Raw genomic sequence first — 21,858 nt, 5'->3', positions numbered from 1 at the left:
TAACTTGAAAAGGCTTTTAGTATATTCAGACTTGTACAACCCATTTTAGAACATTTTCACTAACCCTCAACAGAAACCCCACTCATCGGGTGGTAGCGGTGCATGTCTTTAACCCCAGCACTGGGGAGGCAGAAACAGTGGATCTCATTCAGGGCCAGCCTGCTCTACACAGTGAGTTCTATGACAGCCGGGGCTACACAGAGAAACCTTGTCTTTTTTAAAAAAAAAAAAAAAGGAAAGAAAAGGAAAGAAACCCCACTCTTTAGCCATCACTTCACGCTTCCCAACTTCTCTGGCTCCATCTTCCATTCACTGCCTTTCTTCTGCGGTTTTGCCCATTCCAGACCTTACATGAAGTGGTCACATTAATATGCCACTTTGTGAGTCTGCCCTCTCCCTCTGAGCATCCTGTTTGAGGTTCATATTGCGATGTGTGTCGGTCGGTGCTTGAGTGAGTTTCACTGTTTGAATGGACCTTTGTCTGTCTGACCATCGTTGGATACGTGGGTTGTTTCTACCGCTGACTGCGACAGACATTCTTGTGCAAGTTCTTGGGTGTTTGTTTCTCGTTTCCTCGGGAAGCCCTGAGGAGCTGCCAGTCTTCACGGTTGTGTGTCCTCGTCGATGGGACGGACGGGTCCTGAAAGCTTGCTGTCCTCTCTGGTGGGGGAGTTAGACTAAGTTTGGGTCGGTGAGTTCACATGTCAGTCTGTCTGTCCGTTTGCAGTTTCCATGATGATGCACCCAAGGACTACAGACAGGTCTCTCTGACTGCTGTCAGGCAGCGCTTTGAGGATAAGTGCTATGAAGAAATCAGCCGGGAAGTGGTATGTCCTCCTTTGTCACTGAGGCTGCTGGGGGGAGTGCCTGAGTGGGTTTGGAGTTCTTCACTCTGGCCTCCCTACAGGTACTGAGCTATGCAGAGTTGTGCACTGCACTCGGAGTGAGACAAGAGAGCCCAGAGCCCCCATCTTTCCCTAGCACAGGGGAGATCCACACCTTCCTCACCTCGCCCTCTGGGAGGAGAAGCAAACGGTGAGTCTGCCCTGTCCATCTGCAGCCATGCCATGGCATGCTCTCGTGTGACAGGTTCCTCCTTGACACCACGACCATTTGTCTACGTGTCCTAAGGCTTGTGCCAGGGAGCAGCAGATCCCGAGTTTAACCCGGGGGTTTCTGGCCTTGGCCTGTTCCTGAATATCTGTGTTCCAGCCCACCTCTCCTTTCTCAGAAGGCACTGTCTGTCTTCCTTTGTCCCTAGGGCTCCCTTTGAGGGAAGATGTCCTGAATGCAGTAGATCCTGTTCAGGGTCTCTCCTTGCCTACGCCATCATTCACCTGGTCCCCTCTGCTCCGTGCCGTGGCACAGCTGGAGTTGGGTTGTAGCCTGAGTAGTGTCTTTGTTGCCTGCCCCCTCTCCTCATTCCTTTGCTCTGTGTAGTGCTGTTGTTCCTCCGCGCACATACCAGCGCTCTGGCTCTGCCTCCTGGAGTAACTCTGCCTCACCCTCTGAGCTATTAATCTGAAAAGCTCAGGGGGCAGGGTCCCCTCCGTGCCAGCCCTGCCTTTGTGACTCCTCAGCACCCTGTGTGCTCCTGAGCAACCTCAGGTCAGGCACTGGGTGGCTGGATGGTACATACCATATGAGCCATGAGTGCTCTGTGGTAGGGTGGGGACCCTGGCTTCAGACCTTGGTCTCTTGGGGGACCTGAGGAGGCAGCAGCGTCAGGGGTTAACTTTTCACGCCTGCTACACAAGAAACACCACAGCCTCTTCCACCGTGTGCAGTGGGGAAGAACTGGGCCCTCCTGAGAGGGCCACTGTGCACCTCTTACTCTGCACTTGGCACTCTTGAATATCCCGGTTACCCTTGGGGAAATCTTAGACAGACACGTGTACTTATCAGGGGTGGGTCACTGGCTCCTCTAAAGACCTGTTCTCCAGAAAACCCTTCAGACTTCCAGAAGAGACCTCCAGGGGTAACATGGAGACAGCCACACTCACCCTAAAGTCAGCAGCAGAAAGGCCTGGTGGGTGTGGCAGCTTCTCCCAGAGGCAGACCTTCCTGTAGTTCTCTAGCCCTGACCCCAGGTGGACAGGTTTGCTGGCCTTGCCGAAAGATAGACTGCTGTGTGTGATCAGGCCCAGCACTGCCCTGTCTGGTGCATCTAGTACCCTAGCAGAGTCTTCCTGCCAGGTACCCGAGGGGCCCCTGACCAGAGTAAGCCAGGACTCACTCCTAGACTAGGGGCCTGGTCGTACCCAGTTCTTCGTACAATTGATCCCCTGCCCTTCAGGGCTCAGACCTATGCTAGCTTCGTGGGTGTTTTCCAGAACACATGGTGAGAGTCAGGGGCATGCAGGCATTAAGGACCAGACTGGTTCCCCAGGTGCTGCCGCCTGTGACCAGGGCAGCCTCATGGACTCTCCCTACCTTGCAGGAAGCGGGAGAACAGCCTTCAGGAGGACAGGGACAGCTTTGTCACCACGCCCACCGCAGAGCTGTCTAGCCAGGAGGAGACACTGCTGGGCAGCCTTCTGGACTGGAGCCTGGACTGCTGCTCTGGCTATGAAGGGGACCAGGAGAGTGAAGGAGAGAGGGAGTGTGACGGTGAGTGGTGTGGAGGGCTGGGTCAGGTGATGGCGTGGGATCCGAGGGCCACCTGGCACTGTGCCCTGGAGTCGAGGCTCTTCACCACCCCACAGAGGGAGAGGGTGTGGTCTGAACCTGTCCCCGTCTCTCTGGGTCGTGGTTGGTTAAAGGGCCTCACTTAAGCAGACTGTAGAACACTGAGTGTGTCACACGTGTGTGTGTAACCTGGCCAGGAAGACTGACACGGACAAGTTTCAGCTGCTTTTCTAATTGGTCCACTCAGATTAGGTGAGCTAGGTGACCGACCAGTCACCTTCTGCTGCCCTTCGAGTTGCCGGACAGTCCTCCCAGTTTGAGAAAAGCAAGGTCACTGTGGCTGTCACCTAAGCAGTACCTGGGCCACCCAGTCCTGAGCAGGCGTAGGGTCACTTCTGATAACTTGAGCTATACCATAAAGACACCCCCACCCCCACCCCCCATTTTTCAGTCACAGCTCCCAGTGGACTCCTTGATGTCACTGTGGTCTTCCTGAAACCAGAACAGCACTGCTGCCAGGAATCCAGTGACGAGGAGGCCTGGCCAGAAGACAAGGGCCACCAAACGCCAGGCACCCGGGCACCTCCAGCCCCAGCTCCCAGGCCCCTTCTCTGCAGCAGGGGAGAGCTGGGCAAGGACATCACGACCTCTGGGTACTCTTCCGTCTGCAGTGCGAGTCCCGTGAGTTCCCTGGATGGTGGCATGGGGGGCTCTCCCCGATCTACCTCAGTGCTGTCTGTGGGCAGCTGCTCAAACCCAGAGCCTTGCCACCACCAGGCCAAGAAGTCATGTTTACAGTGTCGCACCCCAAGTCCCCCAGAGAGTGGGGTTCACCACCAGCGGGTAAAGCGCCAGAACCTATCAGTGCACGGTGATGAGGACACGAACTTAGGGTTCCTGAAGCTCTGAACGTGTTGGTGTTTGCCATGGTGAATGTTTACTGGGGAAGGCTGCTGTATCTCTAGGACACTGAAGGCAGGTGCTGTGTGGACCCCAGAAGGGGAGTTCAGTGCGAGCCGCCAGAATACCAGACAGTGAAAGCTCAGCCTCTTCTTGGACAACAGCCTTACAGCCGTCAGGCCACACCTGTGGAACATCTCTCTGCCCTCTGTGTCCTGCTGTCTCTGGGAGCATGGGCCTCTGTGTTGGCGTTCACGATCCCAGGCCAGGAGCTGACGGCGTCCTTGGAATGCTAGTGGCCCAGGGAGCCTAACACAGTTCAAAGCCCCGCTGCATGTCTTATTTTAGGCCAGTGGGGAGATGCCATCTGAACACATCGCTGCCCGCTTCAGCCTGTGTCCCTGCATATCAGTGTTGATAACAGCCTAATGGTCAGGTGTGAGGACCTTGAAGCTGGGGCTAAAGGTTCCTCCCTTTGGCACTTGGAGCTCAGTTTCAAAATCTGTCCTGTCAGAGTGGTTTGTCTGTGCCCCATTGTATCCATGTGACCATCTGTCTGCACTGAATTCCTAGGCCATTCTTTCCTCATCTTTATTTCTAGGTTTCTTCTTAAAAAAAAAAAAAAAAGGAACCATTTGAAATAGAGGCTATCAAATAAAAAGATAACAGATTCCCAATATTGCTGAGCTTTAACTGAAAAGAGAAAATCTAGTTGTGCATGGTGACTCATCACGGCAATCTCAGCAGCCAGAAGTGTGTGGTAAGAGGACCAGAAGCCCCAGGTCAGGCTGGGCTGGGTCATATGACCTTAGAAAAAGGAAACTGGTACCAGCCTCTATGTTCTAGCCTTGTGTTCTTTCCTTATGAAAAATGAATCTTTCTAGAGGATAGCCATAAGCAATCACTTGTAATATCCAAATTAACAAAGATGCTGGATTCCACGGGAAGAAAGCAGATCACTGGACTTGCTAGGTTTATGGCCAGATTCCACATGAAGAAAGCAGATCACTGGATTCGCTCGTTTATGGCCAGATTCCACGTGAAGAAAGTAGGTCACCGGTCCTTTTGTGCTGGTCAGAGACTTCAAGAATGTCTGCTTCCCGTGTAAGGCAGCTGGCCTCGACACCTGGGGATCCTGCTGAAGGCCGAGTAGATAGGCTGACCCTGCGTGTATACTTCTGTTTCCTCTTGAAAAAAGTATCAGAGGTGCCCCCAAAATACCCTTGAGCCAAAAGTACAGGTGGAGAAGGGGTGAGCTCAGTGTTCATCTTCTGAGCTGTCCGCAGTGGCAGCTCTTTTTGATACTCTTAGCAGAATTCTAACCACTCTGGCTGGGGCATATTGGTAGAAGAAGAGCCCAAGCCTTTGGATTGTAGTCCTACACCATTGTGTTTGCCCATGTGTGAGCCTGTTTCCTCGGCTGTAAGGGGACAGTGATAACTACCTCACAGGAGTGTTGTGAGGATTAAATGTGAAGAGACTTGTGATATAAGCAATCTGCCTCCCACCTTGTCCGTGGTGTCCCTGGTCAAAATCCCAACTCACTGGGGCTGTAGAAATGGTTCCCTGTAAAAGCACCTGTTACTCATGGAGAGGATCTGGTTTTAGTTCCTAGCACCCACATGGTGGTTTACAACCACCCTAAATTCTAGTTCCAGGGTATCTGACCTCTGTACCACCATGTGTACATGTGGTAAACGTGCATACTGGCCACACACATGCAATAAAAGTCAATCTAAGAATTTTTAAAATCTCCATTCACTACCAGCTGAACCAGGTGCACACCTGGCCCCCTCCGAAGTCTTAATCTCCACAAGTTTCTCTGGGCTGCTGGAGTCCCCGTTGAAAGTAGTTCCTGTGGCTAGTCCCGTGGCCCTTCTGTGCTTGACATGGGGACTCACAACTTTGTTGTGTTCCCTGTACCTTCACACCTAAACAACTAGGGCTACCTTACCTATCGGGCTCTGGGATTATTTATTAACTCCAGTTCTACTAGGCCCTGCTCCTGTCCTCACTTCTCCCAGCAACCAACCACATTTTTAACTTTAGAAACAAATCTAGGGCCTGGAGGGATGGGTCAGTGGTTAGGAGCGCTCACTGCTCTTCCAGAGGTCCCGAGTTCAGTTCCCAGAACTCACATGGCAGCTTACAACTGTCTGATGCCCTCTTCTGGTGTGCATGCAGACCAAGTACCATATACATAAAATATATAAATAAATATTTTTTAAAAAGAGAAATCTAAAAGCTCTTGTCTAGTGGCATGTTTCTATAATTCTAGCCCTTAAGAGATGAGAGTGGTGGGGCTGGAGCTATGGCTCACTGATCAGGAGCATTTGCTGCTCTTCTAGAAGAAAGGCTTGGACTCAAGTTCTCACACGCACATCGTGGCTCTCAACCACCTATAACCCTAGTTCCAGGAGATCCAGTTCCCTCTTCTGGTCTCCATTGCACTAGGCATGCAGACTGTACACAGACACCCATGGAGGCAAAACACCCCATATACATAAAAAGGGTTTTGTTGCTTTGTTTTTCAAGACAGGGTTTCTCTGTAACAGCCCCTGCTGACCTCGAACTCAGAGATCCACCTGCCTCTGCATCCTGAGTGCTGGGATTAAAGGCATACACCACCATTGCCTGGCTCATAAAAGGTTTAATTTAAAAAGAAAAAAATGGAAGCAGGAAGATCATGAGTTGAGTTCAAGGTCTTCCTCAGCTACATAGTGAATTTTAGGCTACATGAGATCTTGCTTCACATACATTCTGACTCAATTGAGAATATAGAATAGTGTACTGATATATATATATATATATGTATGTATATATATATATATTTATTTATTTTTTAAGAAATAAGCAACATTTGGGAAGCAGATCTCTATAAGTTCAAGACCAGCCTAGTCTATATTGCGAGTTTTAAAATGAAATATACTAATGCGGTAGATGGTACAGAAAGAGCTTTCAATATGAAACACGAAGTGAAAGTTGACCTGACTTCGCAAATCTGTGGGCAAAGACCATTGCTGGGCCTTAGCTGCAGTGTATGTATGTGGTCTGCCTGCTGTTCCTAACAGCTCCGCCATTGTCTGGGCCTCAGCCTCCCTCCTATTATCCCTCACTCATCTGTCCCTGTCTCAACCTGCCATGACTTAGGCCAGATTGGCAGACCCATCTAGGTGCCACATGCTCCAGATTTCCTGGGCTTCGTTGCTCTGTTCTGGTGCCTATCTGACATTCATTCCCACGCTTCCTGTCCTTTGACCCAGTTCTAAAACATCATCTTTCATCCATGTGCTTGACGGCTAAGTGACCCGGGAGTGAGCAAGACCGTTGATCTCTGCTTTCAAAGTAGGTTCGACAAAAACTGGTTAAGACAGAAAACCAACATAAGAAAGTCACGGATGCCCAACCAGAAGCAAGCGAGCCTGTATCTACCCTGGCTTCGTTACCGAGATGCCAACAGAGCCTCCGGGGGGCGGGATGAGGGCGGAGCCTGGTTAATGATTTGGCCCGCCCTATGGAGCAAGTCTTGCTCGCTGCGCTCAAGATTGGGTAGCCTAGCCGGAAGTGGGCGGCCTTCTACCCGGAAGGTGCGGGACTCCGTGGCGGCGGCAAAAATGCTTGGTGCTAGAGCAGACTGCCTACTACCCACCGACTGCTCGCGCCGGTGGGTCTCGTGCGACAAGAGGGAATGGGGCGGGCGGGCGCCGGGTTCCGAGGCTCACATGGTGCTTGTCCTCAGGCTAGTGGCGGAGGTGCAGGGCGCCCTGGATTCCTGCGCCGAGAGGCAGCGGCAGTTAGAGCAGAGCCTGCGCGTTTCCAGGCGGCTGCTGCAAGTCTGGTATGCGGACCTTGGGACCTCCTGGCCAGGCCCTTCTCGGACCATCGGGATTATGCAGAGCCCCAGGGGCTGGGAGGCTGGTTGCCATTGCTATCCCTTCCCCTTATCTTGCAGGGACTGAGGCTGGGGGATCTGCTTAGGGGTAGGGTCTGTTAGGGCCACGCCATGGCTGCCCTGTCTTTGCAGGGAACCAGCCAGGACCCCAGCTCCAGAGCCAGAAACCAAGGAAGAGGTCCCAACTCCAGGTAAACCCCAGCTGCTTTTTCCGCGTGCTGCCCCTGGCCTTTCTCTGGCATGTTGTCATGGGGGATCCATCCTGGGACAGTGAAGAGAGGAACCCTTGCATGGTTCTTGACTTTTACAGCATGCACAACGAGTGCTCAAGACCTCAAGGAACTGGAGCTTCTGACCCAGGCACTGGAGAAGGCTGTACGAGTGAGGAAAGGCATGTCTAAGGCTGGAAAAAGAGACAGAACCCCCAGCCTGACATCTGCATCTAATGCAGCCACTTCTGGTGCCGCTGCCCCTGCCCATTCCCAGGCCCCCAGCCGGGCTGGCAGCCGTGCATCAGGTGCAAGATCCACCAGCGGCATACAACGGGCCACAGTCCCTGCCAAGGACTACCCCGAGTGCAGACTTCTGTCTAGCGGAGATAGGGCCCATGTGAGAACAGGAACCCAAGCTACCCGGTCTGGACCAGGCCTCAAGGACCAAAAGATGGCCCCATCAGCTGTTCCTCCTGCCACAGAACTCTTCACACTAAAAGAGAAGGGGTAAGCTTCCCAGACCCTCCCTGGAGAAACTGCCTTCTCTATCTGTTCAGATCTTAGCAGAGCATTGAGCTGGATGGGGAAGCCCTGGGTACCATCCCTTAAGGGTCACGCAGTGAAGCAGGCAGGGTAGAACAGCAGGTTGGGATGGTATCAGGATTGTCATGAGCCTGACCAGACCAGGGCCTTTAGATGGGCTCTGCAGGGTTTGAGATATGTGCCTGGTGCTTGAGGCCATTTCTTCTCTCTGGACGGGTCAGCGCCCAGGCTGCTCCAGAAGCCCTGTTCAAGACGCTTGTCTGACAATGGGCTCTTAAAGGAGGGGGTTTGAGGAGGTTCACCCTAGCGGGTTCTGAGCCAGGAGTGAGAATGACAGCCCTAGACTGAGAAGAGGCTGCTCTGAACATTGGCTTCTCTCTGACAGGACCCTCCTGCAACTACCTGTGGCCTTCAGGAAGGCAGCTTCCCAGAATTCCCGGTACGGCTGAGTGGGCACTGAGAGACAGGGAAAACATCACTAACATTGGGACTTGCAAACAAAACCCTCCAGCAGGTCTCTGCTTTTGCCTTATTGGGTCCCTGTGCATGCTGAGAATCTGCTTCATTTGAGCTGTAGAGTCAACTCAGGCTCGGCAGCTTTGAAGGTCCCAGTTCAACCACTCAGGGGTTTGGTTGGTTGGTTGGTTTGGTTTTTTGAGACAGAGTTTCTCTGTGTAGCCCTGGCTGTCCTGGAACTCACTCTGTAGATCAGACTAGCCTCAAACTCACAGAGACCCACCTGCCTCTGCCTCCTGAGTGCTGGGATTAAAGGCGTGTGTCACTACTGCCCAGCTTATTTTTAGTTTTTATGTGTACCTGTATGTGTTTCTGTGAGTATACCACCAGGAGAGGGTGTCAGATCCCTTGGATCTGAAGTTACAGATTGTTATGAGCTGCCTACGGTGAGTGCTGGAGCGAACTCATGGCCTTTATAAGAGTAGCAAATTCTCTTAACCATGGAGTCATCTTGCCAACCCACAACCATTCAAATATTAAGGGCTGAACATGACACCTGGTCTCTAAATTCCAGGCTGTCCTCCTTCTGTAATGACAGTAATGCCCCTGTTTCATAGAGGTGCTGTGAGGGTCAGACAAGGTGGCACATCTCAGGCATTTGCACTGTTCCTGGCACACATCTACCCTGCCCACTTGTCTTGGTCAGTATCTCTAGGTTCCCTGAGGCCTCTGATATCCTTACTGCATTTAGCAAAGCCATATATCTAGGGATATATGCCCCTGTCCATCACTTCCCCCTACCTCTTAAGGTCCACTCTTGTTAATTAAAATAACCTTGTTCTCCTCCGTGGCTGTTTCAGTCTGTGGGCCCAGCTCAGCTCTATAGAAGGCAGTGACTCCGCAGATGCCACCAGAGCCGCCAAAACTCAGTTCCTCCACAAACTCCAGGTGGCTGTATCCTTACTGGCAAGGAAGCGCTGGGGACTTCTGGCTCTAAACCTGGCAGGTTTGGGGAAGGGACATTGTGGCATAGCAGTGGTATCTCTCCATCTTTGGTGGGAGGGTAGGGTCTGGCCACAGGACGGTTTTCCTGACTAGTGTGCAGTCAGGCTGGTCCAGCCACAGAGCCAGTGCTGCAGAAGTGGAGGCACACGCCTGGAGCCTGAGGAAGGCCTGTACACTGCTGAGGCTTCATATGCAGAAGGAGCTTTCGACAGGTCACCGGTCCTGCCTGGAACTTGGGTGGAGGGTAGAAGGCAGGGGTCACGAGGGTTGGGGGACCATCATGGACCCCCGCTTGCCCTCCTTAAATCGTGTAGCCCCCACTGACTGGATGCAGGAGTACCGATGCCTGCTCGTCCTGGAAGGACTGCGGACCATGGTTGGGCAGTGTCTCCACAGGATACAGACGCTGCAAGCAGGTGAGGTTCTGGCCTAGCACTACCTGTGCTGAGGTCTGAACTAGGCTCGAGGCTCTTTAACCTGCCTTGCCTATGACTGAAGAGTCACCAGCCAGGGCCCAGAGGTAGGCAAACCCACCACACCAAACATACCACAGCCTGCCACACACTAGGTTGGCTTTTTTGTTTGTTTTATGTTTTTTGTTTTATTATTTTATTTATTTATTTTGGTTTTTTGAGACAAAGTTTCTCTGTGTAGCTTTGGCTGTCCTGAAACTCACTCGGTTGACCAGGCTGGCCAAGATCCACCTGCCTCTGCCTCTGAGTGCTGGATCAAAGGTGTGCGCCACTGCCACCACCGCCGCCGCCACCACCCGACCACTACCCGGCTCAAGATTGTTTTTATTTTTATTTATTTATTTATTGGTTTTTTGAGACAGGGTTTCTCTGTGTAGCTTTGCGCCTTTCCTGGATCTCGCTCTGTAGACCAGGCTAGCCTCAAACTCACAAAGATCCACCTGCCTCTGCCTCTGAGTGCTGGATCAAAGTCATGTGCTACCACCACCCGGCTCAAGATTGTTTTAAAAGCTTGGCTTTGTATCCCTTAAAGCTAAGGGCAATTGAGAGTAGGGAAGAGGTACCTGGAAAGCTAAGTACTGGTCTGTAAGAAAAGGGAAATTTTAGTGATGGCTGCCGCCCCAGGAGACTACAATCGGCTGTTCTCTTAGCTGCGACAGAAGGACTGCCAGAACCCAGCCTCGTGGAGAAGCCCACTCAGGCCTCGTCACTTTGTGGAGGAGAGACAGACTCTTCCTGGAGCCCTGAGCTGCTTCTCTACTGTGACACCAAGGAGCTGCAGACCTTGGCAGCCTTGAAGCTCCGAGTAGCCATGCTGGACCAGCAGATCCATCTAGAAAAGGTATTTCCAGAGCAGGAGGTGGTGATGTGTACCTGGGTTCTTGGGAGCCAGTGGCCTTACTGAGGCCCCCTGAGCATCAGTCTCAAGAGGAGAAGGACCTGGGATAGGCTGAGACTGCCCCTGGGCCTATGTGTAAGCTGGAACATTCTCCAAGTACATTGCATGCCCAGGATGCATAGAATCTCAGAAAGGAATGCTGGAGAGTGGAAGCTTGTCTCAGGATTGCCCACATGGGGATCCCTGGGCCAACTCCCTGGGATAAGGTCCCACTGAGGCTGGCCCTGTCCTGTTCCCAGGTTCTGATGTCTGAACTCCTCCCTCTGATAAACACCCAGGAGCCCCGAGGGCCACCGTGGCTGGCATTGTGTCGGGCTGCATACAGTCTGCTCTGTGAAGGAGGTGAGCACTTCCTCACAGTCCTTCGAGATGACCCCGCTGACTAAGCAGGCTGGGCAGACAAGCCTCTCTGGGAGAGTCCTCTCCTCTCAGCTGGAGTGTAGCGAACAGGGATTGAGGGGAAATTTCCTGTTTGGAGGAGCTAAGCGCACAGAGATACCGGTAACTTCACTGGGAAAGCTGGGTTCTCCCTCAGCTCTACTTAGTACCAAACTTCCTGGTCAGGGCTCAGCTTTCTGCCTTCTGAGAAGCCCTTCTTGGCTCGTTCTACCTTCTCTCACTGTAGGCCCTCAGACTACTCATATGATACTAGAACTGTTTCAGGAAGTGTGTGTATTTATATTATTATATCAAAGTCGGGCTTGGTAAGGAGCTTTTCATGTTCTTGTTTCTTTCCTTGTGGTTTTAAGGATTTTATCAATTAAGGAGCTTGGTGCACACCTGTAACCCCACCACTGGGGAGGCTGAGGCAGGAGGATCCTAAGTTTAAGGCCAGCCTGAAACCCTATCTGAATAATAAAATAAGAAAAGAACATCGCAAGTAGAATTTTCAGAGGCACGGCCATCTCTTCTGCATGAGGGAGGGGACATTAATGTCCGAAGTCTCTTCCCTGTGTGCCCAGGTGCTGCACTGAGCCTGTTAAAGACAGGAAGCCACAAGGCACATGAGAACAGGGTTGACTGCCCACAGCCACCCCAGCTCCACCCCGTTGTCACCTGGTACCAGCTTTGCAGCAGCCTGTGGGGTCGCTGCTTCCTGGGACTGTGTCCGCTGGTGTCCTTGTCCCCTCATGGTCTTCACCCACTGTTGTAAGGGACTATCACTTACCTCGGAACACGAAAGGACAGGGGTCAGGGTTGCAGCCTCTGCAGTCCTGGACTTGGTTTTACATCAGGGATTTCTTGCTTGGGACCGACCTCCTGCGAGATTCTTAAGGACTCCCAGCCTCGGTTCCCTAGAGTTTTAAAAAATGTTTTATTTTGGGGGCTGGTGGGATAGCTCAGTGGTTAAGAGCACCCACATTATGGCTCATGGCTTCCTATAACTCCAGTTCCAAGAGATCTGGGGGCCTCTTCTGGCTCAGTAAGCACTGCACATATGTAATACACATACATACATGCAGGCAGAACACCCATATGTATAAAATAATACATTTAAATATATTTTCTTTTCCTTTTTTCTTTTTTTTCTTTAATTTAACATGATTTCTTCATTGAATCTTTGGGAATCTCACATCATGCACCTCAATTCCACTCACCTCCCAGTCTCCATATTGCTCCTCCCTGCAGCAACCCCACCAAACAAAAATTTAAAAAAAAAAAAAAAAACAGAAACAAAAAAACAAAACAAGCAAGCAGACAAACAAAAAGAAAAACAAGTCAGAAGGAAACCTCTTTGCCCCTCCGTCTTTCCTGCCTCTCTAACACATCCTGGGAGCTGCAGTGTGTCACACAGTCTACCCTTTTGTCCCATCAGCCCTGCTTGCAAATCTTCATTACAGTGAGTCACTGGTCTGGTTCAAGGCCTGCAGTTTCTGGCACACCATCATTACTGGATCCTCACCGAAACTCCTCTCGGATATCCCACAGCTGCCACGAGTCATGGAAAGCCTGTGGTTATGGTTCCACAGGACCAGTCCCTTCACGAGCTCCAGCAGGACTTAGAGTAGATGTTAGCTCCGGCCACCCCAGGTCTGGATGTGGGCCTGGGTGGTAGGTGAGCTTGTTAGTCTAAGCCACTGGGGCCGCCCCCCTCAGGCAAGGGGTGGAGCCAGCTCCCCTACATCCATGCCATCAGGGTCAGCTCCCCTCCTCCATGGTGAGGGGTGGGGCCATCTCTCCTGAGTATGTGTGTGTGTGTGGGGGGACGGACCAGTATGGCTTTCTTGCTACAGCATCCAGTGAAGGGCAGGGCTGGCTCAGCATGAACCTGATCCCATCACACTTTGCTCCCATGGCCCTCTGAGGTGACACCAGCCACAGATATGCAGCTGCAGCAGGATGACATCTTGGCTCCAGGTAGAGGCACAGGCCACTCAGATCAGGATGGCTCTGGTGGTGGCATGTTCCCTGTACAGGCCATGTCAGTGCCCAAGGGCCCCGTTGCCACCGGGGCCATGCCAATTTGAGTGGCTTGCACTGCCACCTGGGGCAGTGGTGACATTGTCTGGGTCCGTGGTCCCACCGCAGCCAGGGTCTGTACTGCCACCAAAGGTTACACAGAAGCCTGGGGTCAGGGGCCAAAACCTATGGATTTTTTTTTTTAAGATTATTTTTAGCTGGCCACTGTGGCCCACACCTTTAATCCTAGCACTCAGGAAACTGAGGCAGGTATATCTCTGAGTTTGAGGCCAACCTGGTGTATATATTAAGACCCTGTTTCAAAAAAGAAAAAATAGTTTATTTTTAATTGTATATGTATGACACCTGTGTGTGGATTCCCTCCGGGGCAAAAGAGGGCATCGGATCCCCTGGAGGTAGAGCTAAAGGCTGTTCTGAGCTGCCAGACGTGTTGTGTTCTGGGAGCTGGTCCTCTGGAAGGTCAGCAGGTGCTCTTTTGTGTTTTCTTAGACAGTCTTTCTATGTAGGCTTCACTGACCTGGAACTCACTCTGTGGACCAGATTGGACTCGGACTCACAGAGATCCGCCTGTCTCTCCCTTCGGAGCACTGGGAATAAAGGCCAGCACCACCGTGCCTGAAAGCAAGTGTTCTGAACCACTAAGCCCTCTCTTCAGCCCCAGTTCCCCAGACCTTTGTCTTGTCGAGGCAGGATCTCACTGTGTAGCTTGTGTAGCTGGACTGGTCTCCAGCTTGTAGGCCTCCTGCCTCTGCTTCACAAGTGCTGGAATTTTAAGCATGTCTTAAGAGCACTTAACACATCCCAAGCACTTCTTCGAGCCGGCCACTAGCATCTTGCGTGGACAGCTTCGGAGCCTCACCAAACTAGGGAGAGGACAGGGCCCTTCCACACGGCCTTCTTGGCGGGGGAGGGGGGACTGATAGGAAGTGGTCTATGGAGAGCCAGATAGTCTCTAGGTGAGGGAGTGGGCTGGGTAATGGTTAAGCAGCTTGCTCTGGTTACCAGCAGGTGGCCCTCCTTATAAAAGAGTTTACAAAAGTTAGGCCAGCCGACACAAATCAGTCAAGACACAGCCTGAGTTGAGGGCTTCGAGGGAATGAGAGACAGTAGAACATGAAAAACTATGGACAAACTTAATTGGACTGAGAAGTGTCTCCTGGACCAGAACCCAAGAATCTCTGAGCCAAGAGAGGAGGCTGTCCCACCCTGTCCAGCTAGCACCCAGCTCCAGGAGAATGCCCCTGCCCTGAACTGTCCATTAAACTGAGCAAGCCCCTTTTGGTCACTCCACTGCTGCCTGGAAAGCGATGCCCAAGTGCTCTGATCCAGAGGAGGCCTCAACCCTGCCAACCAGTCATTTCCGGCTGCAGGACCCCTTTCCATGATAGGCTACCCAAAATTATTCCATTGATTTGTTCACTGGTTTATTATTGTTCCTACCGTCTCATTGCCCTGCCCCCGGTTCTGCATTATAAATCCTAGAAGGGAAGGGCACTGTCCATCTCTGCCCCTGGCCAACCTCTGGAGAGCCGAGTAGTCCTTGACTTCATGACCTTCCTACCTTGACGCCACTCCAGGCCCTGATAGTAGCCAGCCGGTTGTTCTAGGTGCTCAAAGCCTGAGAGGTAACCTGGGTGGAGTTAGGGTATTTGTGAAGGGTTCCATGAAGATAGGGGAAGCACTTTAGATATTACCACACACATGCCCACGCCCACCCAATTCCTTGCCAAAGCCAGGAGGAGGCAGTGGAACTCCCAGGCATCCTGGTGTCGTCACCACGTCAGGGACCAGTTGACTCTGACGTGGCAAACCAGGATATAACCTAAGACTGGTGGGCATCCTTGCCATCGCCACCCACATTCCCACCCCGGATCACGGCCACCTAGTCGGAAACATGAGAACACCAGAGCCCTTGGCTGAGCCCGCCCTGCCAGACCTGGCGTCCCCAGAGCCCCCTGGAGCCCTACACACCCTTGTCTTGGCCACCGGCGGTGCAGGGGGCTCCTGGCCGCGCTGCATCCTGCCCTTCGGCGCCCTGGCGGTGCTGGCCGGTGCAGCTGGCACCGGCATCACCTTCTCGCTGTGCGGGCCCTGCCTGGATCTGGTCCAGAGCATGTCGTTAGCTGCTCTTGGCGCGGGCCTCGGGCTCCTGACCGCCACCTTTCTGTGCTGGCGCACTCGGCGGCAGCGGAGGGCTGGGCTTGTGGAACAGCGAGAGCTGGGGGCACCCTGAGCCTGTGTGCGGGGCCACCTCCCAGCAAGGTCTGGGCGAGGAAGGTCCTGCACTTCAGTGTAGGCAGGACACAGAAGACCCCTCCCTAAACTTTATTTCCAAACCTTCATGAGGTAGGGAGGGCTACCAGCCTTTGCCCTTCCTCCTCCCGCTCTGCCCTTTCCTCTCACACCCTCCCTCCACCAACCGGCGCTTCTGAGCACAGAGAGCTGACTGCTGTGGTAGAGCTGGTCTGACAGTGTGGAAGGGAGGGGGTTTGCAAAAAGGTCTGTGGGGGTGGGGGGTTGTAGGGTGCAAGGAGTGTGTGGAGCTGCCTGCCTTCCTAACCGTCCGGGCCGCTGGAGGCATAATAGGCACTCAATAAATGTTTGTACAAGGCGAGAACAAGTGAGGGCAAGTGTCTGAAGGGGACAGTTGGTCCTGGGCTGGGCAGGGGGGTATTTGGGAGGTCAGCAGCTCCCTGCGGCCTGAAACTGTCAAACTCTATCATCCCCTGTCCCCTCAAAGCCAGCTGCTGTGACTGAATTGGGGTGAGTGTGCAGGGCTTGAGCACTTGCAGGTGTGAGGCAGGGGCGCGGAACCTCTTTGTTGCAGACAGTGCCTGGAGGGGGTGGGGACCAGTGAGATGGGAGGCCTAAGAGGCCTCAGTCAGGGGCTGGGACAGGTGGCTGGGTCCACAGAGACTTATAAGCCTCTCTTGGAGACTGGAGAAAGCTATTCCAATGCCCAGCACGCCATCTGCAAGAGTAGCCCTGGGGCCAGAGAGTATGTGCAGAGGGCAATTGTAGAGACGAAGCCCACAGCCGCCTCCCTGAAGAGCTGGTGATGCAATGGTGATTTGAGCCTGTCCTGCCCCCTCCCAATCCCCCAGGACCTGATCAAAGCTGAGCCCAACATCAGCTTCCACCCACATCAGAATCCATCACATGGTCTGCAGACCCCAGCAGCCACAACTCACAGGGAGGCTGGGCTGTAGACAAAGCTCACTTCACTGTTAGGGTGAAAGACTGTCACCCTGTCCTACCTCTATAGTTGGCTGACAGTCTGGGGACTCTAGCAGGGGTCTTGAAGTTCTTAGGACAGCTGGGGTTTCCCTTGAGGCTTTTCTCAAGCATAAGCTACTCTCCATTTCTCCCATCCCCCACCAGGGCTCCTCCCATCCCTAGGGGGAGGGAGTGTAGAAGGACCTAGAACAGACCCCCATTTCAAGGGGTCACCTAAGACCAAAAGGGAAAACAGATTATTTACATTGAAATTCATAACAGTAGCAAAATTAGTTATGAAGTAGCAATGAAAATAATTTTATGGTTGGGAGTCAGCACAACCTGAGGAACTGTATTAAAGGGTCGCAGCATTAGGAAGGTTGAGAGCCACTGGTCTAGGAGAAGGTGGTAGGAAAGGGCTAATTCTGAACTTGACCTACCGAAGAGCGTAGCTTCAGCCCATGACTCCTTGTTGTAAAGGGCACATTCTGGTTCACTTAGGAAGCTGAGAGGCAGGGCTCTGTGGCCGGCAAGGTGAAGAGAGAGGCCAATAGCCCCTCTCGAATGTCTGTTCCTCCACCACCCATTCCTGCATGTGTGGACAGCAGGCCTGGGGGACTGCCTAGGGTCCGAGTCAGTTGTTCTACAGGGCAAACCACGTGTCCCTCAAACTGTCCTCCTGCTTCTTCAAGTGTCTACCTTGGCTGCAACCTTGGTTTGTCCTGGGACGATTCCAGCATCCTTGCTTCACTGTTCCTTTCCTGAAAAGCAGAGCGCTTCTGTTTCTCTCCTTTTCTCTTGTCAGGAACACTCAGTAGCTCTGAGTACACAGGCATCCGCCATATGGCCTCGTCTACCACTTGCAGAGACTGTGGTCAGCCTCCCTTCTGAAACTAGGTCTTTGGGTGTCAGGACTGCCCCCAAGATGGGACACTATTCCTGCCCACTCTTCGTGGAGTCAACCCCAGCTCTGCCTGGTCTGTCGAGGACAAAGGCAGTAAAGAAAAGAATCTTGGTTCCTCTTGGCAAGAACCTCGCCGCTGTAACTGCTCCTCTCCAGCTTGTGCCCTGGCAACTCATCTGGGGCATAGGCCTGTTTCCTCATCCAAATTTGCTAGGATGTAGACTGTCAGGCTCAGGGATTCTGACTCTGATTTATTTGTGACCAGCCCTTCTCCTTACCTTTCCATGGGGGACCTCAACAGGTGGCCGGACCCTGAACCTCAAGGGGCCATCAAATAGGCTGTACTCTCTGCCCACTTTCCAAACTTTCAAGTCCTTCTGCACAGTGGGGTCATCGTATGACACAACTATTCACTGAGACCTGGGAATGCTTTAGGTTAAGAGATTGGCCTGATCCCACTGAGGAACAGTGACCTTAGCACTTAGCAGAACCCGGGTACTCCCCAGTGGAACTGCTAGTTTAGGATGGTTTCTATGTTGGCTCATCAAATCATCCCAGCAACTCCACCAAGCCTGGCGAACAATGGGCATTTTGGTTGATGAGGAAACTGAGAAACTCAGTCAGGCCTCACAGCCAGAAATCCAAACAGCATGGATTTAAAGTCAGACCTGCGTTTCTTTCTGCTAGAACAGACTACTTACTGCCTTGGGGATACCCTACAAGTACGCCAGCCCTGACTGCGTTCCCCTATTCTGGGTAGCGTCCAAGACTTCAAGCTTCAGACCTAAGGTTGTGCCTGCATGATGGGCCTCTGGGAGGAGTGGCCCAGACCCCGGCCCAGCACGTGGCACCATCCCAGGAGCAGCCAAAGCCTGGCTTCAGGCCGAGGACCCTGCTGGGTGGTCCCTCACGGGCTGCAAGGCTGGGCTGCCCCCCTCCCGTCGGCGCATTCCTGGCTCTCCAGCCCCTCCCCCGGCTCTCGGGCCTCCCAGCCCCCTCCCGCGCTGGCCCAGCCTGTGTCTGAATCTGCTTCTGATTCTGGCTGTCGGGACAGGGCCCCCTCCCCTCCTTCCTTCCCGGCCCGAGCAGCTCCGCCCCCGGCTAGGACCAGGCTCGCGCCTGCTGAGCCCCCCACCCACTTCTGGCACAGCTCCTCCGCCCTTGCAGCAGCCAGGAGGAGGCGGCAGCCCCGGCGCCCCAGGCCCCGCCCGCCCAGGGCCCTTCCCGGGAGGCCGGGAGACCTGCTCCTCCTGGCCCTCCGTGGGTGAGTGCTGGCGGCCGGCGGCGGGTGGGGCCTCCGCGGGCGGAGGTACCGGGAGCGGGGGCGACGCCTGTCAACGCTCCAGGCCTAGCAGGAGGACTCGCCAACATCCCTGCTGCTGTGCTCGGCCCCGGGCGTGCCCGTGGCTGCTCCCACTTCTGGGCCTGTGCTGGGGCCGCCCGGGGGCTCTGCTATCTTGGCACTGCAGACCCGGCAGGCAGAGTCTCGGACTAGGCTCTCTGTCCTCGAGGGCAGAATCGTGGGGCGGAAGCTGGCTGGTTGACCCACAGCGGCCACGGCCATGCCCACCTGGCCCTGGGGGCTGCTGCTGACCGCGGGCACGCTCTCCGCTGCACTGAGCCCAGGGCTGCCGGCCATCGCCGACCCCTGCTATGATGAGGCGGGTGAGCCCCGCTGTTGTATACCAGGCCTAGTGAACGCTGCTCTGGGCCGAGAGGTGCTGGCGTCCAGCACGTGCGGGAGTCCGGCCAATCGCGTCTGCGATTCCTCGGACCCGCAGCGGGCACACTCTGCAGACCTCCTGACCTCTGCTCCGGGCACTGCAAGTCCTCTCTGTTGGCGCTCCGATTTGCTGCAACGGGCACCCTTCAACGTAACCCTCACGGTGCCCCTGGGGAAGGCTTTTGAGCTGGTCTTCGTGAGCCTTCGCTTCTGCTCAGCTCCCCCTACCTCCGTGGCTCTGCTTAAGTCGCAGGACCATGGCCGCAGCTGGGTCCCCCTGGGCTTCTTCTCCTCCAGCTGTAGCCTGGACTATGGCCGTCCGCCTGCTCCTGCTGATGGCCCTGCTGGTCCAGGGCCAGAAGCCCTCTGCTTCCCAGCCCCCCAGGCCCAGTCTGATGGTGGAGGCCTCCTGGCCTTCAGTGTGCAGGATGGCAGCCCACAAGGCCTGGATCTGGACAACAGTCCTGTGCTCCAAGACTGGGTGACTGCCACAGATATTCGCATATTACTCACAAGGCCTGCCACACTGGGGGACATGAGGGACCGGGAAGTCACAGTCCCTTACTCCTACTCAGCCACTGAGCTCCAGGTGGGAGGTCGATGCAAGTGCAATGGGCATGCCTCACGGTGCCTGTTGGATAGCCATGGCCACCTGATCTGCGACTGCCAGCATGGTACAGAGGGCCCCGATTGCAGCCGCTGCAAGCCCTTCTACTGCGACAGGCCATGGCAGCGGGCTACAGGGCAGGAAGCCCACGCTTGCCTTGGTGAGGCCTTGGAGGGTAGCCTGGGGGCTTCTGACCAGGCAGGGCTGCCCCTGACTCATCCCTCCCTGCAGCTTGCTCCTGCAATGGCCATGCCCGAAGATGCCGCTTCAACATGGAGCTGTACCGACTGTCCGGCCGCCGCAGTGGGGGGGTGTGCCTCAATTGCCGGCACAACACGGCGGGTCGCCACTGCCACTACTGCCGGGAGGGCTTCTACCGTGACCCCGGCCGGGTCCTGAGTGACCGCCGTGCTTGCAGAGGTGAGCCTACACCTGCATGCCTTCATGTTCTGCTTCCCCAGAACCCTGACGCGCCTCTGAACGAGCCCCTCACTGTTCTCAGCTTGTGACTGCCATCCAGTTGGTGCTGCTGGCAAAACCTGTAACCAGACCACAGGCCAGTGTCCCTGTAAGGATGGTGTCACCGGCCTCACCTGTAACCGCTGTGCCCCAGGGTTTCAGCAGAGCCGGTCTCCTGTGGCGCCCTGTGTTAGTGAGTAGCGACCCTGCCCTGTCTCAGTCACCTCAGCCAAAGACATCAGCTACTACTGTTGTCTGTCTGTCCCCTGAGCCCTTCAGATAACCCTGCCTCCCCATCATAGACTATTCTCCCACACTCCTTAGAGACCCCTGTCCCTGGACCCACTGAAGAAAGCAGTCCTGTGGAGCCACGGGGTGAGTGGACACCGGAGTCTCAGACTGGTATGACCCTGGAGAAGGGGGCTATAGCTAAAACAGACCAGTGTGGGGGAGAGGCATGGGACTCTGCTAGCCTCCACTCTTGCCCCCTAGACTGTGAGTCACATTGCAGACCTGCGCGTGGCAACTACCGAATCAGCCTGAAGAAGTTCTGTCGTAAGGACTATGGTAGGCTGCCTCGCCCCAGCCCTTCCATCTCACCCCCAACTCCTTTGAATACCTTGACCTTGGCTGTACTTCAAGCCTCATCCTCTCCTGGGGTTTCTTACTGATGCTGGCTCCGCCCACTCAGCAGCTCGGTCTTCAATGTACCTCCCTCTAGTGGGTGGCCTCTTTATGTCCTTCCTAAGCCGGGTGGGCACTCTGTGCTTCTCCACACAGCCCCTTCCGGCCCTGCCCCTCCTGGCCCGATCGCTTTCTCACACCCTCCCTCCCCCGCAGCGGTGCAGGTGTCAGTGGGTGCGCGGGGCGAGGCCCGCGGCGCGTGGACACGCTTTCCGGTAGCAGTGCTTGCTGTGTTCCGCAGCGGCGAGGAGCGCGCTCGGCGCGGGAGCAACGCGCTGTGGGTACCGACCCTAGACGCGGCCTGCGGTTGCCCGCGCCTCCTACCCGGCCGGCGTTACTTGCTGCTGGGGGGCGGGCCCGGGGCTGCAGCTGGAAGCACAGCGGGCCGGGGACCCGGGCTCAGCGCCGCCCGTGGGAGCCTCGTGCTGCCTTGGAGAGACGCCTGGACTCGGCGCCTGCGGCGGCTGCAGAGGCGCGAGCGGCGGGGGCGCTGCGGGACCGCATGAACCTGCGAGCTGGGCGTGGACTGGGCGGGCACTGCTCTTATCACTGGGCGTGTTCATCAGTGCCTTAGCCTGCTGGAAGTGTCACGTGCGTCGCCATCTAATTTCCCCCTCCTTCTCCATCCTTGCTTTTAACTTCTTTGGCGACACCCCACCCCCAACAACAGACGAGTGTGAAGGCCCCTAAGAGCTACCTGGAGGCTCCGAGGGTAGTCGTCACCCTCAGAGGACCCTGATCTCATCACCCTGGCTGCCTTCTACAAGGGGTATCCTGATATCCAACATCTCTTAATGGTTGTGAACCGCCCCACTCCCAGGGGATGCTAGGATCCTT

The 21,858-nt window shown here is 54.6% G+C and overlaps 3 protein-coding genes across 3 annotated transcripts in view; all 3 read left to right on the top strand.

Moving 5' to 3' along the window:
* Nucleotides 1-4,266, top strand: part of Ccnf (cyclin F) — a 29,385-nt gene extending 25,119 nt beyond the window's left edge. The window contains exons 14-17 of the mRNA XM_059269185.1: nt 728-827; nt 908-1,035; nt 2,441-2,610; nt 3,080-4,266. Coding sequence (XP_059125168.1) covers nt 728-827; nt 908-1,035; nt 2,441-2,610; nt 3,080-3,537 — 856 coding nt within the window. The 3' untranslated portion in view covers nt 3,538-4,266. The remainder of the gene's footprint in view (nt 1-727; nt 828-907; nt 1,036-2,440; nt 2,611-3,079) is intronic.
* Nucleotides 4,267-7,102: 2,836 nt separating this feature from the next.
* Tedc2 (tubulin epsilon and delta complex 2) lies at nt 7,103-11,874 on the top strand. The gene is made up of 10 exons (XM_059269184.1): nt 7,103-7,192; nt 7,268-7,366; nt 7,553-7,611; nt 7,731-8,139; nt 8,561-8,614; nt 9,492-9,585; nt 9,737-9,848; nt 9,951-10,052; nt 10,760-10,950; nt 11,247-11,874. The coding sequence occupies exons 1-10, from the start codon at nt 7,143-7,145 to the stop codon at nt 11,391-11,393; spliced, it is 1,317 nt and encodes a 438-aa protein (XP_059125167.1). The 5' UTR covers nt 7,103-7,142; the 3' UTR covers nt 11,394-11,874.
* Nucleotides 11,875-19,110: 7,236 nt separating this feature from the next.
* On the top strand, nt 19,111-21,527 carry Ntn3 (netrin 3). The gene is made up of 6 exons (XM_059269183.1): nt 19,111-20,038; nt 20,110-20,298; nt 20,381-20,530; nt 20,662-20,712; nt 20,830-20,904; nt 21,178-21,527. The coding sequence occupies exons 1-6, from the start codon at nt 19,111-19,113 to the stop codon at nt 21,525-21,527; spliced, it is 1,743 nt and encodes a 580-aa protein (XP_059125166.1).
* The last annotated feature ends 331 nt before the right edge of the window (nt 21,528-21,858 follow it).

Source organism: Peromyscus eremicus, chromosome 8a (assembly GCF_949786415.1).
Source record: "Peromyscus eremicus chromosome 8a, PerEre_H2_v1, whole genome shotgun sequence".
Classification (NCBI taxonomy): Eukaryota; Metazoa; Chordata; class Mammalia; order Rodentia; family Cricetidae; genus Peromyscus; species Peromyscus eremicus.
This window is presented reverse-complemented; position numbering and strand designations above follow the sequence as displayed.

Bases quoted from the DNA above. Each gene is read 5' to 3' on its own strand.
- Tedc2 (XM_059269184.1), top strand. From the start codon at position 7,143: ATGCTTGGTGCTAGAGCAGACTGCCTACTACCCACCGACTGCTCGCGC. The intron at 7,612-7,730 runs GTAAACCCCAGC...TGACTTTTACAG, and splicing joins GGAAGAGGTCCCAACTCCAG to CATGCACAACGAGTGCTCAA. The intron at 9,849-9,950 runs GTCACCGGTCCT...TAAATCGTGTAG, and splicing joins GCAGAAGGAGCTTTCGACAG to CCCCCACTGACTGGATGCAG.
- Ntn3 (XM_059269183.1), top strand. From the start codon at position 19,111: ATGCCCACCTGGCCCTGGGGGCTGCTGCTGACCGCGGGCACGCTCTCC. The intron at 20,713-20,829 runs GTGAGTGGACAC...CTTGCCCCCTAG, and splicing joins CAGTCCTGTGGAGCCACGGG to ACTGTGAGTCACATTGCAGA. The intron at 20,905-21,177 runs GTAGGCTGCCTC...CCTCCCCCGCAG, and splicing joins GTTCTGTCGTAAGGACTATG to CGGTGCAGGTGTCAGTGGGT.